General features: G+C 44.9%; 1 protein-coding gene across 1 annotated transcript in view; it reads right to left on the reverse strand.

Annotated features, from left to right (window-relative positions):
* LOC137439422 (uncharacterized) overlaps nt 1–18,135 on the reverse strand; it is a 100,116-nt gene extending 81,981 nt beyond the window's left edge. Inside the window, exons 1-3 of the mRNA XM_068135161.2 lie at nt 18,097–18,135; nt 17,798–17,971; nt 871–1,007 (exon numbers count right to left, since the gene is read on the reverse strand). Coding sequence (XP_067991262.1) covers nt 871–1,007; nt 17,798–17,971; nt 18,097–18,110 — 325 coding nt within the window. The 5' untranslated portion in view covers nt 18,111–18,135. The remainder of the gene's footprint in view (nt 1–870; nt 1,008–17,797; nt 17,972–18,096) is intronic.
* Nucleotides 18,136–20,862: the final 2,727 nt, after the last annotated feature.

Below are 20,862 nucleotides of genomic sequence, written 5' to 3' on the forward strand. Positions count from 1 at the left end.
GTAGTACTCTGTGCACATGACAGGAGGCGATTTACACGATTTACTGCGAACAATTTGCATGTGAACAATTCCTCTCCTTGCAAAACAGCCAATTATTCTAAGCCAGGGCTCAGAATAATTTGTAGTTGCCCGTGAACAACAGCTTTGCTTCGGTGACAAATTTGGTGCTTTCCTTCCGTTTAACCGTCCCAACTTAAACTACGTGCGCTACTCTTTGCCGTCCGTGGTGCACGTTCGAGTGTGGTGGGCGCACAAAAAGAGGCCCTGCTTGGTCGACCGACAGTTAAGAGATCTCGGTTGTTTCGAGCTGGGAGAATGATAATTTTAACCGTTTGATTTAAGAAGATCATTTAACGGAAACATTACAGAAATTATCTCCCATTATAAAAAAAAAAGAAGGAAAAAAAAGAGCCACAAGTACCCCCGATTTGAAATAATGTTCATGGAAGAAGAAGAAAAAAAGAACAACTGGGGCGTTTCGGTCTCGTAATGGATGTTCGGCTAAAGTGTTTCTTTTCATAATTTGTTCTAATGTCTCCTTGTGGCTCGTTTTAATCCTCCCGCAGACAAAATTCTCTGTCTGAACTGAGCCCTCGTGTTGATGGTTATTTGTTTTTATAGCACACCTCAGAAGGGTGCTGTGTTGCCCGACAGTGCATGCCAATTGGTGCGTTCTTTATCGATTTGGCAGGTGCCCGAGAAAATTAACTTTGAAAGGGTCTAAACTATAAATCCGGTGACATTATTCTTCCTGATCTTGCATTATATCTGCCCGAGGATAATACATATGAAAAGAGCATAAAGTGCATCATTCGATGGCGTTAGACATGAGATCATAGCAGACAGGCCGCATCTTCGGGGGCGACTCACCTGAGTGTTCTTCCACAGGTGATTCCAGCTGGTATGCTGCAGCTTCTGCAGGGCCGCTGGGCATGCAAAACCACTGCAGCTCTTCCGTAAAGGGAGAAGGTCCACTCTCTGGTGGGATGAGCTCCAGAACATCAGCCCTGTGGAGATGAAACATCGCACGACATGTTCAAACCACAGGAAACATTTCTCAGACAGACTTGTTATTTCGTTTACAGGTTAAGGCTGTGCGGTAGCATCATTGGCTTTGGCCGAGGGATGGAATCCCCTCTATAGGTTAAGGCAATAATGATGGCAGTTAACGTACCAAAGATGGCAGTTTTTATCTGGGTCGAGATCTGAACCCAGGCTAGACAGCTTAGAGGCGCGTGTGTGTACCTCTAGGCCATCATGCCACCCCTTCCCAGACAGTGAATGGCACACCGAAGGCAAAGATGTGTATGTGCCCGATTAACTGAACAAGGGTGAAAAATAAGTTGAGAGCCAATCATTTACATTAAAGCAAAAATACAATTAAAATTTCGTTTCATGTTCATCAAATACCAGCCTCCGACAGAGATCGGCCCTGCCAAAGTGGTTTCTCCACACCGCAGGGATTAACACTACCTGTGTAGTTTTTCATTGCCCTCACAGTGGTATTCACGGTAGGAATTTGTTTTCTGGCCTATTTTTTGACAAGTACCACAAAATCTTTCCAAACCACCAGTCAAGTGCAAACACATGGGATAACTGACAATCATAGTTCTGAAAGGACAATATATGGCGTGATGCAACAACTTACCTGCAGACCAGCAACCTGAGTTCTTACATACGCATCCTACCACCACAGATATTGAGGTGTGTGCGTGTGTGTGTTTCGTCAAACGGAGGGGTGAAGGTTGTGAAGATCATACAACCCTTCCTTTAAGTATAACCCCTTTAGGTTTCTGAAAAAGGTGCAGGCCTCCAAAGTCAAACGATTATCGGGCATGGTGCACTGGGCATGAGACTCGTACTAAATGGAACTTTCTAACACCGTCATGCCTGCAGGCGTATTGCGCATTTTGATTTATTCTTACATAATCCATGAATGATAAAAGGAAATCCGAAGTTTGCCGGTCGGTTGTTTGCAACCGAGTTTTCAATTTGCTTTCAACCGCAATCCGCCCTCCCCGCCGCACCCGCCACCCAGTCTCATTGATATACGTGCAATGTGATTGATCGGCGGTCAGATTGGCCCATTATTGTGTAGTGGTATTGTGCGATTGGTCCATAGATCCGACTATTGTGATTGGTCAGACTTGTCCAATCAGTGGCAGTCTAACCTCGCAGAACCTCCTTTGTGCCAAAACTTCCTGGATTGGTATTACAGTATTGAACCACCTTTAGATGCCATTTTCCCCCGCAGAGCAGGGGTTGGCCTTTTTTGGGCACCGTGGTCCCCTTTTTGAAGCAATGTTTTTGGTCCCCCTGTGCTGTCTTTCCCTCGCGGTCCCCCTGTGCTGTCTTTCCCTCGCGGTCCCCCTGTGCTGTCTTTCCCTCGCGGTCCCCCTGTGCTGTCTTTCCCTCGCGGTCCCCCTGTGCTGTCTTTCCCTCGCGGTCCCCCTGTGCTGTCTTTCCCTCGCGGTTGTCAGTTCTTTCACGAGCCTCGATTCAGTATGCAAAAAAAAGAAAAAAAAAAAAAAAAAAAAGGTTTTACGGCCGGATGCCCTTTCAGCCACCAACCCTGTTAGTTGCCTCTTGCTACACACAGGCAATCATCAGGCAATCGCCAGTGAACTGGTACTCAATTTGCCGACCTCAGGAGGATGACAGGCTGAGTCAACCACCCTGGTGTTAATTCAGCGATTGACCAGGATTCGAACCCAGGACCCCAGGATCCCAAGCCAGCACCCTAACCGCTAAGGCAACACCAGGCTCTGGTATTACAGTATTGGAAACGGGTATATGTATTCCTTTCACTTTTCCTGTTTTGCACCCAAACTCTGCACAAGTTTAAATCCTTTCACCATCGAGTAGTTCAAATTGATGTTAATTAAACAATGCATGACTTTGTTGGATTACTAGGGGAGATACAACTGTGTACAACTGAAAAGTTTTGTTACCGAGTCAGCAATTGTTCCAGCACAGGTGCACATAATTCATCGCTTTGAACCAGTCTGATACTGTCTAAAAGGAGGAGCGGATAACTCCAGGTATATTCCAGGTTAAGGAGAGGGTGGGAGGGCACAGCAGGTATATACATGATATGGTTAATAGCTGAAAAACGACAGAAATGAACCTCGACTAAGACAAACTAGATCAAGACTACACTTGTGAAACATCAGTGAAAAACTCAGGCCAGAAGTCAAACACAGAATGTATAACTCAAAGGTGAATATGCTACCTCAGCGCTATCCTCTGTCAGTCCTGCTGCGGTGAACTACACAAAGATATTGGAATTTTTCTTCTTCTGAGGGAGGTCTCCCTGGCCCCCTTTGCATGAGGAAGGACACTGTCCTCCCACGTTCTCCCCCTGGTGATGCTACAAGTTGCAAAAACTGCCTTACCCTTTTGCTGAAGGTCTAAAATCCTATTTTCAAGTACCACACCTTTGTGTGGGCTCGACCATGTCAAATGTTTTGGCCCAAGACACGAACAGCCTGGCAGGTCAGATGTAACATGTGACTGGAGAAGATTTTGGAATTTATCCAGGGTGCTCACGATAACTCGCCTACTCTTCCTTGACATATCACGTGCCTTCGATACAGTCTGGCACCCCGCTCTGCTCACCAAACTCTCCTCTTTTGGTATCCATGGAAATCTCCACACATGGCTGGCGGACTTCCTCTCTAGTCGTAGTCAACGTGTGGCCCTGAATGGGTTTCTCTCATCTCCTCTTCCTGTTCAGGCTGGAGTTCCCCAAGGCAGAGTTCTGGGCCCTGTGCTTTTTCTGGTCTTCATCAATGATCTCTCTGACTCTCTTGAAAATCCTCTCTATCTCTTTGCTGACGACTCTACTCTCTGTCGCTCCATTCTTCATCCCTCAGATCGGCAGTCTGCAGCCTCCTCACTCTCTGCAGACCTTGACAAAATCACAGACTGGGCAAACAAGTGGAACATGTCTTTCAATCCTGACAAATCTCACACTCTTACGATGTCTCTCCGAAAAGACCGACTGGACAACCCTCCCATCCACTTTCTGAATAATCCTCTCCAAGAAGTTCTGTCACTCAAGCTTTTGGGTCTCACTATTTGCCATGATCTTTCCTGGAAAAACCACATTTCAAATCTGGCCTCCAAAGCCAGTCGCTGACTGGGCATCCTCCGTCGTGCGAAGTCCTTCCTTGGCACACCTGAGCTCCTCACCACATACAAGGCTTTCATCCGCAGCTCAATGGAATACTGCTCTCCCCTCTGGGCTGGTGCTCCTACCTCACACCTAGCTCGCCTTCGCGCTGTTGAAACCAAAGCATTCAGAATCATTGGAATCTCCCGCGATGAAGCTAACTCCAAGGGCCTCTCACTCACTCACCGCAGGCAGGTTGGTGGTCTTTCCGTCTTCTACCGACTCCTCTCTGGCCTTGCCCCCCCAGCTCTCTCTGGGCTCTGTCCCGCAAATATTCCTACAGGTCGCACAAGATCTGCCTGCAACCCTCTTTTGGTTAAACTGCCAAAATCAAGACTCTCTGCTCACCTTCACTCCTTCATTCCTCTTTTCTCCCGCCTCTGGAACAAACTCCCTCACTCTCTTCAATCCCACTCCACCCTCCAAGTCTTTAAAACAGCTGTTCACCACCATCTCTTATCTTCCCCCATCCAAAACCTTGATCTTTTCTACCCCCGCTAATTTCACCCCAATTCCCCTTTTTGAAATACCAACTTCTGTCCTGGAAGTCCTTGGTGTCCTTGTGCTTTATACTTCTCCCTCCCCCCCCCCCCCCCCTTCCCATGCCTCCTCCCCCCGGGCCCTCTCCCTTCCACACATCTCCCTGCTCTCGGATGTTGTGTTTGTGTGCTTCCCCTTTTCTCCCCATCTTGTCTTCCGCTCCCTCTTTTTGTGTATTTTGTTTGTCTGGTCGATTTGTTTGTGAAGTAAATGTTAGCTCTTTCATGAGCCTCGATTCAGTATACAAAAAAAAAAGAAAAAGAAAAAAAAAGACACTGGACATTCTATCAACAGACAGTACACTTTATTTTCTTTTTTCTTTTTGTATACAGGATCGAGGCTCGTGAAAGAGCTACCATTTATCACACAAAAAAATCAAAACAGACACACAAAGTACATAATAAGGGGAGCGGTAGACAAGATGGGGAGAGAAGGGGAAGCACACAAACACAACATTTGAGAGCAGGGACATCGGGAGATCTGTGGGAGGGAGAGGACTCGGGGGGGGGGGGGGGAGGCGTGGGAAGGGCTGAAGTATAAAACACAAGGATACTGCAACGACTTTCAGGAAAGAAGTCAGTATTTCAAAAAAGTGGATCTGGGGTGAAATTAGCGGGGGTAGAAAAGATCAAGGTTTCGGATGGGGGAAAATAAGAGATGGTGGTGAACAGCTGTTTTAAAGACCTGGAGGGAGGAGTGGGATTGAAGGGAGTGGGGGACTTTGTTTCAGAGGCGGGAGAAAAGCGGAATAAAGGAGTGAAGGTGAGCAGAGAGTCTTGATTTTGGCAGTTTAACCATAAGAAGGTTGCAGGCAGATCTTGTGCGACCTGAAGGAATATTTGGGGGAGAGCCCAGAGAGAGCTGGGGGGGGGGGGCAAGGCCGGAGAGGAGTCGGTTGAAGACAGAAAGACCACCGACCTGCCTGCGGTGAGTAAGTGAGAGGCCCTCGGAGATAGCTTCATCGCGGGAGATTCCAATGATTCTGCCTAATACAAGCCTAAGATCACCACTTTCTGATGCAACATCCTGCTTGTGAAGCACAAAGTCGACAATTTATAGTCAGGCCGAGAATCGAACAAAGAGAAGACCACTCGAAGCTAAGGTGCCCCACACTGTCAGACAAACAACATTATACGGCTGGCAGAGTAGACTGGATGTATGCTTATGCTTCAGTCACATTTGGCTCGGCGGCCGTAGGGTCTAAAAAAATCTACGGCCACTAGCAATTATAGGGCGGCCGCAGTATTTCCACGGTCACACAATGTAGCAGTCACATATGTTTTTATTTTTCGGGTAGCCGCACGGGGTATTTAGAAATTGTGGAGACCGAAAACGTGGGGGTGCCGTACGGTCTTTGATTTGATGTCGCACGGTGACCTTAGGGCGTCCCTGCGGCGGCCATAGAATTTTCAAGGCAGACGCAAGGTAGCCTCAAGGTGCCCGCAAGGCGACCGCAGGGGGGCCCTAAGGCGAACGTGCGGCCAGACGGACGGTAATGAGTGGGTATATATACCAGTTCTGTTTCATATGTATATCATATCTCATATCGTCATGGCTACGGCTTGTCGAATTGCTACGGCCAACCTAGAAATGAAAAAAGTTATAACTCCGCGCTATAATTCCACGGCGACCCCTACGGCCTGTAAAAGATAGCCATACGCCCTAGGGCCACCCCAGAAACTCTGCGGCCGCCGCACGTTTCTGTCAATTTAGGGGGGGTACGGCCACCGTATCCTAGCCGTAGAGCAAATGTGACTGAGGAGTTACTCACCAATGAAATGTCTTGCCTGGGTTAAAATGCCAACCCAGCTATAAAATATTACACTGCTGTTTTCACATGCACGGTGAGGAATGATCAAGCTGGTGGACCCCTCTGCCAATACTGGGGGCATTGGGGGATGTTAAATATTCGGGTTGTCTTTTGTGACGAGGAGATGAGTTATCACTGGCACCCTACCCGAATGCAAATTAGTCAAAAGTCAAGTCTGGCCAGCGGGTGCATGAAAGTCTTGAGCTAGAAGCGCTCCTCTTGGCTAACACCACAAGAAAAGGATAATTGGGACCATTAAAGAAGAAGTTATACACGCACAAAAATGTGTATATATATATATATATATATATATACATATACAGTATATATATATATATACATACATATATATATATATATATACATATATATATATATATACATATATATACATATATATACATATATATATATATATATATATATGTATATATATATATATATATACATATATATATATATATATATATATATATGTATATATATATATATACATATATATATATATATATATATATATATATATATATATACATACATACATACATACATATATACACACACACACACACACACACACACACACACACACACACACACACACACACACACACACACACACACACACACACACACACACACACACACACACACACACACACACACACGACCAAAAGTATGCAGACACCCCTTCTAACTAGTGGATTCAGATATTTAAGCCACACCCATTGCTGGCAGGTATATATAATCAAGCACACAGCCATGCAATTTCCATAGGCAAACATTGGCAGTAGAATGGGCCGTACGGAAGAGCTCAGTGACTTTCAACGTGGCACCGTCATAGGATGCCACCTTTCCAACAAGTCAGTTCATCAAATTTCTGCCCTGCTAGAGCTGCCCTGGTCAACTGTAAGTGCTGTTATTGTGAAGTGGAAACGTCTCGGAGCAACAACAGCTCAGCCACGGAGTGGCCACAAAAGCTCACAGAACGGGACCGCCGAATGCTGAAGCGCGTAAAAATCGTCTGTCCTCGGTTGCAACACTCACTACCGAGTTCCAAACTGCATCTGGAAGCAACATCGGCACAATAACTGTTCGTCAGGAACTTATTGAAATGGGTTTTCATGGCTGAGCACCTGCACACAAGCCTAAAATCACCATGCGCAATGCCAAGATCACCATCGGCTATAGTGGTGTAACGCTCACTGCCATTGTACTCTGGAGCAGAGGAAACGCGTTCTCTGGAGTGATGAATCACACTTCACCATCTGGCAGTCGGACGGACAAATCTGGGTTTGGCGGATGCCAGGAGAACGCTACCTGCCCGAATACATAGTGCCAACTGTAAAGTTTGGTCGAGGAGGAATAATGGTCTGGGTTGTTTTTCATGGTTCGGGCTAGGTCCCTTAGTTCCAGTGAAGGGAAATCTTAACGCTACAGCATACAATGACATTCTAGACAATTGCGTGCTTTCAACTTTCTGGCAACAGTTTTGGGAAGGCCTTTCCCTGTTTCAGCATGACAATGCCCCCGTGCACAAAGTAAGGTCCATGCAGAAATGATTTGTCGAGATCGGTGTGGAAGAACTTGACTGGCCTGCACAGAGCCTTGACCTCAACCCCATCAAATACCTTTGGGATGAATTGGAACGCTGATTGCGAGCCAGGCCTAATCGCCCAACATCAGTGCCCGACCTCACTAATGTTCTTGTGGCTGAATGGAAGCAAATCCCCACAGCAATGTTCCAACATCTAGTGGAAAGCCTGCCCAGAAGAGAGGAGACTGTTATAGCAGCAAAGTGTGGGGGGGGGGGACCAACTCCATATTAATGCCCATGATTTTGGAATGCGATGTGTGATGTTCGGGTGTGCACATACTTTTGGTCATGGTGTGTGTATATATATATATATATATATATATATATATATATTTCAATACCCAAATCTCATCTCTCACCCATAATTGAAGCAAATAATCAATCAACTCACACCAAATCAATTACACCAGTTGGCTAGGATTGAATAAATTAATCTCCATGCTCTTACAGCCAAAGAAAGCTGCAGGAAGTAACCAAAAAAAGCTTCACGAGTTAATCCATTTGCTGTTTCAAACCCTACCTGAGTTCCTCTACAGCTGCAGACATTCACAAGTAGTACAGACATGAGAATCCCAATGCTACACGCCCCTCTCAGCTACCGGAATGGTGTCATCACTTGTTAGTGAATCATCAGCGATAGGTGACTTGCCAACAAGATGGTGACATCACGGTGTTGCTGTAGGTTGAAAAATTGATGTATATGCACGCCATAAGTGTGTATATACAAAGGACAAGACGAATCGTGTCCCATCACAGTCACACCGTTTATCTCCCAAAAGGCAACAAGCGATTTGAAGCTTGTGTTATCAAAGTACATTTAAATATATCTCGATTCTGAATAAAGAGAGCCAACACATTGCTATATGGATTCAATAAACAGATGATGTTAACTGAAGGTGAACTTGAGTCATGAGAAAACATATGTCTGTCTAAAATGAACAATGCTAATTGGTAACGACACCAGTGTGCAAAGGATCACAGACAGGTTTACATTGGCAGAAATGACTAATAACATATGTGACCACAATACAAGCTTAGACATGTTTTGTCATCGACCAATTCAGACGACCCACAGGTCTAAATGTGGGATGTTGCATCCTTTTTCTTTTTTTTTTAACTAGGGTCATTTTCAGTTGATGAAATAACTGTGGACAGACTTGGCAACCAGAAAAACATTTCATGGGATATTCAAGCATGTTCAATCAGATTTAGGTCCGCAGATCATGTAGGCCGTCCATGCCAGTAATATTGTCATACTGAAGTGCCATTTTGACAACATGTGCACAGTGTGGACAGGCATTGTTATCCACGAAGATGAAGTTCAGTTCTAGCTGTTCGGCCAGAGGGACGACAGTCCTGCATCTGACACGACTCGTAGCACCCCTCCAAATGATGACGAGATCAGTTCTTCGGAGAGCTTGAATGCCAGCCCATTCCATCTGGCTGCCTCCACCAAACCGATCATGCTACCAAATGACATGATTAGGAAATCAAAACCCCCTTCCTCTTCCCGCCAACCTCATCTCAAGACTTGTGCTCGGCCATAATTGAAGTCTAGGCCGAATCCAAGCTCATCGGTGAAAATAACCTGGTGCCAATGGTTCATGCATCTTCCAGTTGATGTTGTGGCGTTACGTTGAACATCGCATGTGCTATTATTGATTGTGCCAGGTGGTCGTATGAAGCTCATGCCACCACAAGGTAGCCTGTTCTGAACTGTGCGAGTCGAAATGTGATAGATTATTGCAATATGCAGGTCATTGTGGAGAGATTGTGCTGTTGAAAACTATGTTCCTTCTGGCAAGGATGAAAAGGTAATGATACCTATGAGTAGTTGTTTTTTTGTTTTTTTTTGGTATACAGAGTCGAGGCTCGTGAAAGAGCTAACATTTATCAAACAAACAAATCAAGCAAACAAAGCACATAAAGGTGGGAGCGGTCGACAAGATGGGGAGAGAAGGGGAGGAAGCACACAAACACAACATTTGAGGGCAGGGACATCGGGAGATGTGTGGGAGGCAGAGGCCCTGGGGGGAGGCAGGATAGGTATAAAACGCAAGGACACCAAGGACTTCCAGGAAAGAAGTCAAAAGTCACCTCAAAAAAGTGGATTTGGGGTGAAATTAGCGGGGGTAGAAAAGATCAAGGTTTTGGATTGGGGAAGATAAGAGATGGTGGTGAACAGCCGTTTTAAAGACCTGGAGGGAGGAGTGGGATTGAAGAGAGTGAGGGAGTTTGTTCCAGAGGTGGGAGAAAAGAGGAATGAAGGAGTGAAGGTGAGCAGAGAGTCTTGATTTTGGCAGTTTAACCATAAGAGGGTTACAGGCAGATCTTGTGCGACCTGCAGGAATATTTGGGGGACAGAGCCCAGAGAGAGCTGGGGGAGCAAGGCTGGAGAGGAGTCGGTGGAAGACGGAAAGACCACCAACCTGCCTGCGGTGAGTAAGTGAAAGGCCCTCGGAGATAGCGTCATCGCGGGAGATTCCAATGATTCTGAACGCTTTGGTTTCAACAGCGTGAAGACGAGCTAGGTGTGAGGCAGGAGCACCAGCCCAGAGGGGAGAGCAGTATTCCATTGAGCTGCGGATGAAAGCCTTGTATGTGGTGAGGAGCTCAGCTGTGCCAAGGAAGGACTTCGCACGATGGAGGATGCCCAGTCGGCGACTGGCTTTGGAGGCCAGCTTGGAAATGTGGTCTTCCCAGGAAAGATCATGGCAGATAGTGAGACCCAAAAGCTTGAGTGACAGAACTTCTTGGAGAGGACCGCTTGTACCGCTTAGAGAAACTGAACAAAGTCTTCCCATGAAGTGGCAGGGATGATGGTACCTTGTGACTGCCATGTAAATGACATTACAATGAACCATGTTCTGGAAAGCAAAAGCAGACCGAGTCACAGGTTGGGTCATCTGATCTGATCATCATCATTATTATTATACACGAGCCGAAACCCGTGGAACATCCACGGAAGGGAGGATGTGGTGTATGGATAGAGTGTACCATTATGGATGGCATAGGGGATTTGCTTGTCCGAGTAAGAGTTAGGAAGAAAGATGAGAATGAAGAGTGCGTATATGAACAACGATCGCCGACACCAGCACAAATGCATGCTCTGGATTGTCCACTCAGTGGACGGCTTGCTTTCGCCTTCGCCTGTCCAATCAGCGGACGGCTTGCTTCGCCTTCGCCCAGCAGACGCCAATACGATGGCGTCGTAAGATGGCGTCGTATCGGCAGTTAATCGGATGCTTTTGGGCACCAACGTCGGCTAATTCAGATTTTTCGAGTATGTCTGTACGTGATAAACAAAGAGCGCGGTTCGTAGATCGTAAATCCATTAGTGCCGTGGGCATCGGGTCACTGGGTGCGGCGTCAAAGGGATAACAAAGTCGAGTCCTTATGCTATTATTATATAAGATACTTGTACCAAGTTTAATTGAAATCAAATGTTCTCAAGTATCACATTTCAAATGTTCTCAAGTATCGGATTTCTACTTGACATGACCTCTGACCTTTGACACTGAAATCTCATCAGTTCATCTTTACATCATGATACATACTTGTACCAAGTTTGATTTGAAACCCTTCAGCTATTCTAAAGTCATCACATTTTTACCTGACATGACCTCTGACCTTTGACTTTTTAACCCAAAAATTTAATCAGTTCATGTTTACATCATTATACATAGCTGTACCAAGTTTTAATTTAAATCCCTTCAGCTGTTCACAAGTTATCACATTTTTACCTGACATGACCTCTGACCTTTGGCCTATTGAGCTCAAAATCAAATCAGTTCATCCGTTAATCTAATACATACTTGTACCAACTTTGGTCAAGAGCCAATCACTGGTTCACAAGTTATCGATGCGACAGGATTTTCACCTAACATAACGTCTGACCTTTGACCTCGTGACCCCAAAATCGAATCAGCTCATCTTTACTTCATTATCCATACCTGTACCAAGCTTGACTTAGGTGCGTTCAGCCGTTCTCAAGTTGTCACGGTAACGAAAACCTATCACGGACGGCTGCACGGATGAACGGACACATATTTACACATAGATACATATACATGAGGAAGGGAAGGGGAAGGGAAAGATCAGAAAGCAGAAAGACTGTGTGTGAGGTGTTTGTATTGAAAGGAATGATAAAATTAATGGGAAAAATTGGGATTCTTCTTCATCTTCTACCAAGGCACAATTGACTAAAAATTAGTAAACAATTTAGCCCGCTGGTTGCATCATCACCGAGGCGTAGCCAAGCCGGTGATGCAGAACCCCTGTAAAGGTGAGCAGGATTTGGGGATTTATTCAAGGTGCTGGTGATAACTGGCCTACGCTTTGTGAAATACATCATGGGATGTTTAACGTCCACCAGCAAATGGGACAGCCGGCTTAAGGGCACCCCCCCCCCCCCCCCCCGAAGTACAACGTACTTATTGGTGTGATTTCTGGCCTTAAAAGCACCAGGACGCCAGTTTATAGTCAGGTCAGAAATCCAACCCAAGCTCGCCCAAGGGGTGGGACCGGTTGGGGAATTTTGACTCGTAAGGGTCAAAATTCCACCATTTTTCCAAAATTTCCAGAATTGGGCCAAAATCCAGGTTTCGACAACACTGCAGAACCACCAGGGTGGATACAAACCTTAAACAGTCATGACAATTTCATCGTTTGATAAAAGATGAGGGAAGAGCAAGTTGGGACAACTTAAAAAGATTACCCAGAATGCCGTGGTGCGTCGGCCATAACGTGCAACACGGGGTCTAACAATAGTGCATTTAACAAAGAGTGTAACACGATATGCATCGTCCCGGTGAGGGAGGGAGCGTGTTCCGTCCGTGCTGCTAAATTACAACGACGCTTCGCGTATTTACAGAACACCACGTGAGACGCCAAATTGAATTGTACCCGAGGCTCGGAGAGGGTACAGTGCTGTCAGGTGACATTGGGCCTCTTTTGTGACATTCATAGTCATTCGATAGTTTCAAAGAAATCGATGATAAATGATCTTCCTTATTTGCACGATAGGTGTTTCATGGCGAGCTATCCGGTTAAACATCACATATTTACCTGCCACGCCGTGGAAAGGTGGGCGCTCGATCCAGTTTTTTCGGTTCGTACAGGTGTTGCGGCAAATTTTGAAATCGTTTCCAAGAACGTGTTTCAAGTTTGAAGTATAATGAAGTATAATGGTCGTTTGAAGTATAATGAAGTATAATGGTCGACTGCGAGCCAAGAATGATGTGCGAGCAAATACCGGGAATTTTTCTCCATCGAAAAGTGGAGGAACTGCATTTTCCAAGGTTGGGAATACAAGATTAGGTTGAGCAGCAATCCGTCAGGTAATCCGACAGGTAATCCCACAGGTAATCCGTCGAGTAATCCGTCGAGTAATCCGTCAGGTAATCAGTCCGGCACATTTCTTAAATTTATACAATAATTAATTAATTAAACAATAATAATGAAATATTTCTATTTCATTTTATTTTGTTAAATTAGATATCAATTTACAAAACAAATCGCCACAACCACAATGTACAGTGTGGATCTTTCACCATGACTCACTCATACCATATAGACCTGTCACCACAACTAGGATGTACAGTGTGGATCTTTCACCATGACTCACTCATACCATATAGACCTGTCACCACAACTGGGATGTACAGTGTGGATCTTTCACCATGACTCACTCATACCATATAGACCTGTCACCACAACTGGGATGTACAGTGTGGATCTTTCACCATGACTCACTCATACCATATAGACCTGTCACCACAACTAGGATGTACAGTGTGGATCTTTCACCATGACTCACTCATACCATATAGACCTGTCACCACAACTAGGATGTACAGTGTGGATCTTTCACAATGACTCTCATACCATATAGACCTGTCACCACAACTAGGATGTACAGTGTGGATCTTTCACCATGACTCACTCATACCATATAGACCTGTCACCACAACTAGGATGTACAGTGTGGATCTTTCACCATGACTCGCTCATACCCTATAGATATGTCACCACAACCACAATGTACAGTGTGGATCTTTCACCATGACTTGCTCATACCATATAGATATGTCACCACAACCACAATGTACAGTGTGGATCTTTCACCATGACTCGCTCATACCATATAGATATGTCACCACAACCACAATGTACAATGTGGATCTTTCACCATGACTCGCTCATACCATATAGATATGTCACCACAACCACAATGTACAGTGTGGATCTTTCACCATGACTCACTCATACCCTATAGACCTGTCACCACAACTAGGAGGTACAGTGTGGATCTTTCACCATGACTCGCTCATACCATATAGATATGTCACCACAACCACAATGTACAATGTGGATCTTTCACCATGACTCACTCATACCCTATAGATATGTCACCACAACCACAATGTACAGTGTGGATCTTTCACCATGACTCGCTCATACCATATAGATATGTCACCACAACCACAATGTACAGTGTGGATCTTTCACCATGACTCGCTCATACCATATAGATATGTCACAACCACAATGTACAATGTGGATCTTTCACCATGACTCGCTCATACCATATAGATATGTCACCACAACCACAATGTACAGTGTGGATCTTTCACCATGACTCGCTCATACCATATAGATATGTCACCACAACCACAATGTACAATGTGGATCTTTCACCATGACTCACTCATACCATATAGATATGTCACCACAACCACAATGTACAATATGGATCTTTCACCATGACTCACTCATACCCTATAGATATGTCACCACAACCACAATGTACAGTGTGGATCTTTCACCATGACTCGCTCATACCATATAGATATGTCACCACAACCACAATGTACAGTGTGGATCTTTCACCATGACTCGCTCATACCATATAGATATGTCACCACAACCACAATGTACAATGTGGATCTTTCACCATGACTCGCTCATACCATATAGATATGTCACCACAACCACAATGTACATTGTGGATCTTTCACCATGACTCGCTCATACCATATAGATATGTCACCACAACCACAATGTACAATGTGGATCTTTCACCATGACTCACTCATACCATATAGATATGTCACCACAACCACAATGTACAATGTGGCTCTCCGGCAGACACCGGAGTTTTGGAATATCTTCCAATGCACTTCACATTACATTAGTAGAGCAAGACTCGTCCATAACCAAATGCAAAAACCAAATTAGATGAAGTCATTTATGATGAAAAAAAAATTTTCATCATATTTTGCAGCCTGGGATAGTTCTGCAACATTCTCGTCGTCATACCGTGCAGATATATATATATATAACAAACAAAAACAACAGGCATTTTAAGGCCATTTCCTCTGCTAGAGTTAGGGTTAGCCTTGCGGGCCCCATGACAACCTTCTCCCTTTTGCCCTATTTATTTGCCCGTGCAGATATATATCTATATATATTAAATAAAATGGATGATATTACGCTCACATTATAAAGCTCGCAGTGTTAAGTGTGGAAAATTCTGAGGAGATTTCGGCTGGCTCAATAGCGCAGTGGGCTGTCGCCGCAAAAGCGATGGAGGTCCTTGGTTCGAGTCCCATGTTGAGTCAGAGTTTTTCACACGTAGCCCCATGCAGGAATTTAATTCCTGTTTATATAAAAAATTATATATATATATATATATATATACACATATTAAATAAAATGGAGCATAAATAAAAATTGTTTAAGATAATTATATTTTATGATTTTAAGAGCCCACGAGCACTCAAAGGCCTGTCCCTTAGTTGTTAAAAATATTTGTCTAATTATTTAGGATTTTTTTTAAAGTCATCATAGTTGGATAGCACGGTTCAGAAAAAGGATATCCTTTTTACATTTCAGATCAAGTGTGCAAAAGCAGCACACCTGTCCTCATATTGTAACGTGAGCATGCCCCAGGTAACAATACGAGATGTTTATATTTCTGGAAGGCCTGTAAACAATAGCAGGGATCAGTTCCCATTGATCTAGCGCTCTCTTCATCCATCGTCCACGTTCAATAATCCTTATTGCATCATAAATGGTCTTTTTTAGCCTTAGCTGGCATCTTATTCTTAGTCTTTCTTGAAACTGACCCAGGCTAGACAGCCTTGAGGCGAGTGTGCGTACCACCTCTCGGCCATCCTGCCAGGCACTTTGCCCGAGCCAGCGTGGTGGCATGTAATCAGGACAATGACAATGTGTCTCCGATAGTGATTAAATGGAATTTTATCACGGAGTTGGAGCAATTTCCACAACAATCGGCCCATATGCCACGACCCTCTGCTCGTCCTATTCACAGTGCGCCACCCATCGCCTCATTGCTTCAGCTCTGACCTCTCGGGACCATTAACCGGTTTATATCCTTAAAGCAGTGAAGCCTTTCAGGTGCCCTGTAAGGAAGGACACCACAAGGTTGAAGTACCCCTGTAAGGAGAATCCTGTAAGGAAGGACACGCAAGGTTGAAGTACCCCTGTAAGGAGAATCCTGTAAGGAAGGACACCGCAAGGTTGAAGTACCCCTGTAAGGAGAATCCTGTAAGGAAGGACACCGCAAGGTTGAAGTACCCCTGTAAGGAGTATCCTGTGAGGAAGGACACCGCAAGGTTGAAGTACCCCTGTAAGGAGTATCCTGTGAGGAAGGACACCGCAAGGTTGGAGAATCCTGTAAGGAAGGACACCGCAAGGTTGGAGAATCTTGGTCGGAAGGACACCGCAAGGTTGAAGTACCCCTGTAAGGAGTATCCTGTGAGGAAGGACACCGCAAGGTTGAAGTACCCCTGTAAGGAGTATCCTGCAAGGAAGGACACCGCAAGGTTGGAGAATCCTGTAAGGAAGGACACCGCAAGGTTGAAGTACCCCTGTAAGGAGAATCCTGTAAGGAAGGACACCGCAAGGTTGAAGTACCCCTGTAAGGAGTATCCTGTGAGGAAGGACACCGCAAGGTTGGAGTATCCTGTTTGTCCAAGAGCAGAATAAAGTCACGAGGTTACAGTTTGCGGTTTGAAAATGAGATAACTGTTAGAAACTTGGACCACACTTATCTCTGTTTAACAAGCCCCCAGCGAGCTCAATGGCTGCACTGCACTGTACTCCTTACAAAGTGCCTTGAGCGCAGTTCACAGTTCACAATGGCCTTGGTACCGATGGACAACCACCGAAACCACACCATTTAAATGGTCTTGGAACCAATGGACAACCACCGAAACCACACCATTTAAATGGTCTTGGTACCGATGGACAACCACCGAAACCACACCATTTAAATGGTCTTGGAACCAATGGACAACCACCGAAACCACACCATTTAAATGGTCTTGGTACCGATGGACAACCACTGACGTCACACCATTTAAATGGTCTTGGTACCGATGGACAACCACCGAAACCACACCATTTAAATGGTCTTGGTACCGATGGACAACCACCGAAACCACACCATTTAAAGAGGGTTCATCCAACCTGCTGTATTCCCAGCCATTGGTTGAACAAGCGAGTAATCCATTCTCTTTTCCCAATAACACCTGTTACACCTAGCGAGGTAGTCACTCACTCTAGTTTCCACAAATCCGGCCGCGATATACAACGTACTTATAGTTATACCTGGTTGGAAAGGTAACAACAAGCACGTTGCCGATCCTACCTGACTTCAGCCCAGTACTGCATCTGGAAAGCAGCCTGAGATGCTGAGCACGGACCGAATGGCTGCAGCAGGTGTTGTTTCATCATGGGATTCGAGTCCGTCGGTCCCGAAAGCCAACCCTCGGGCTGCGATGCAGGTAACCACTCGGCGAGCATGGTGCGCCGTCCACTCCACCTGTGTGCGTTTATCCCAACGTTTACAATGGGATTCCGGATCAAAATCCAAAGCGGCTTTTGATTTGATGTGTTTTATTTTAATTCCCTTTTACTACCGTTCGATACCACCTCGACTACCTACACCTGCTCGGTGTCATCCGGCGGTCTCTGGCTGTCCCCCAACCGACGTTCCCGCTGTTAAATCACGATCGGCACGAACCCCCGCTCTCTCCAGGAAGCCGATTGGCTGCACGCGAAAGTGGGCGGAGCCAACGAACAGGCCACGCCTCGGATCACAAGCGAAGGACGAACCAACTGTGCATCGATCAACGGTGTCACGTCTAATGGGACAGTGAGTATTATTGGCATTATAAAAAAGAAAGAAAAACCTGCCAGTTGAACAGGAGATCGTTCAGCAAATGTCACTGTTGCTTACAACGTAAGAGGTCAATATACAACTACTCTTCCGCTACCAGTTGCATCTCAACCAAACAAAAACTAGAGAGGTTCCAGGGAACCTGAACTCAACTGGTCTATATCAATATGGTTATAATATGCATAATAGAACCACAAACTACATAGTTTATATGTGCTAAAAATATATGACAAAAATTGATTTTCAATATGGCCGCCCTGCCACGCCCATTTTGGGCGTGCAACGCCCAAATGCAATCCCAAACTAGTTTATGTCTTAAAGATGCTGCACAACACGTTTCATCAAATTTAATCAATATTTATGACTTTTAGAGCGTAGACGTCGAATTGTTTACAGACGACAGACAGACAGACAGACGGACGACAGACACTGGGTGTCGACAAAAACTCACCTGGACATAGTCCAGTTGAGTTAAAAACTCCCAGGTACCCTACCTGTTCTGAATTATCAGTGATCCAAACTCCGAGATAAACACACGTCGTCCACAAAAGGAATCTTCATAACGCGGCAGTTAAATCGTGTGTGTGTGTGTGTGTGTGTGTGTGTGTGTGTGTGTGTGTGTGTGTGTGTGTGTGTGTGTGTGTGTGTGTGTGTGTGTGTGTGTGTGTGTGTGTGTGTGTGTCATACTTTTTGCGTACGTAATGAAATGTACCTTTTAACCCTGAAGACTGCTGAGACCCCTTCGACTTTTGAAGACCCTTTAAGACCCCAAAATACCCCCAAGACTCAAAACACCAAGAGGTTCCAAAAACCCAAAAGACCCAGATGACCCAAATGACAACAAGCACGGCACTCAGTAGAGAGCATACCTCCACCTGGTTAGCCATATCACTCAATGGTGAAGTCACTTTAAAAAATTCCACTAGATGGATCCAGATCCAGATCTTCACCAAAATGGACTCGATTCTTCCTTGTGACACACGCAACCTGTCCAACAAGTTTTGTCCAAATACATCCATAACTTTTTGAGATATCCTGCTCCGTATCGTTTTTGGCCCTATCTCCCAAAGGTGAAGAATCACTTTAAAAATTCTACTATCCGGATCCGAATCCGAATTTTCACCAAAATCTAATAATTTCGTCCTGCTCACATAACGAGGACTTGCCGGAATGTACTTTTTTATTAGTAAAAAAACAAACAATTTTTGACCTTGTTTGACCTTCCAAGGTCACTCAAGGGCAAAGGTCATGGTGCCAAATGAAATGTCGTATGTGACTTCCTATATGTCAGTAACAGTGTATGCATATTGCATATCTCTTGTACTTTGAGTTATCGTGGTTTGAAATATATTTTAAATGAAAACTCGACCCCCCTGATTTCACGTTTTGGGTGACCTTGAGCTTGACCTTGGGCCTAGAGAGTTAAAAATTGGGCAGTCTATTCCAGGGCAAGGCTTAAATATGTGTGTAAAGTATGGCGATGCTATGTGCAACGATGTAGACGTAGTACTGCGCAGAAACAGACAAACAGACAGAGATGAAAAATCGGTCAGAGACCGAGGACTTGCACGGAATGTACTTTTTTTATTGGCCATTTTGGATCAAGTTTTTCGGTTTTTCAAAGATGGCGGGCGAACCATGTGACCGATGACGTTATAATTATTTGTTTTCGAAACTAATTTATTCCTAGATTATGCTCAAGAAATTTCATCTTGATCGGATGAAGTTTTGTACTTGTCGAATTATGACGTCATAATGGAGGCACCTATGACATCATCATTAACATATTTTATTCCCCATGGAGAGTTCTTTACAATGAGCCATGTCTCAATTTTTTCTATTCAGTACTTTCGGAGGTAGAGGTGCAAAGTTTTTCGGTTTTTCCAAGATGGCGGCCGAACCACGTGACCGATGACATCTTTTTTTTTTTTATCCACCAGTTTATGCCGACATGGCGCTCAAGAAATTGCATCTTGATTGGATGAAGTTTTGTACTTGTCGAATTATGATATCATAATGGAGGCCTTGGGCCTGGAGAGTTAAAAATTGGGCAAAGTCTATTCCAGGGCAAGGCATATATGTGTGAAAAGTATGGCGATGCTATCTATGTGCAACGATGTAGACGTAGTACTGCGCACAAACAGACAGACAGACAAACAGGGGTGAAAACATAACCTCCATCCACCTTTAGTGGCGGAGGTTAAAAGACTCTGGGGATCCAAAAGACACAGATGACCCAAAAGTCACCGAGTACCCAAAAGACCCAAAGGTCCACGAGGACATAAAAGACCCCAAAGACCCAAAAGACCAAAACACCACAAAAGTGTTGAGGCACCTGGTAGCAGATCCAATAGACCTAAAAGACCCCGAAGACCTAAAAGATACAGATGACCCAAAATACCCCGATGGCCAAAAAGACCCAGATGATTCAAAAGTCCCTGAGGACCCAAAAGATGCAGAGGACACAAAAGACCCCAAAGACCTGAAAGACCCCGAATACCCAAAAGACCAAAACACCACAAAAGGGTTGAGAT

This window comes from Myxine glutinosa, chromosome 14 (genome assembly GCF_964187855.1).
Source record: "Myxine glutinosa chromosome 14, kmMyxGlut1.1, whole genome shotgun sequence".
NCBI lineage: Eukaryota > Metazoa > Chordata > Myxini > Myxiniformes > Myxinidae > Myxine > Myxine glutinosa.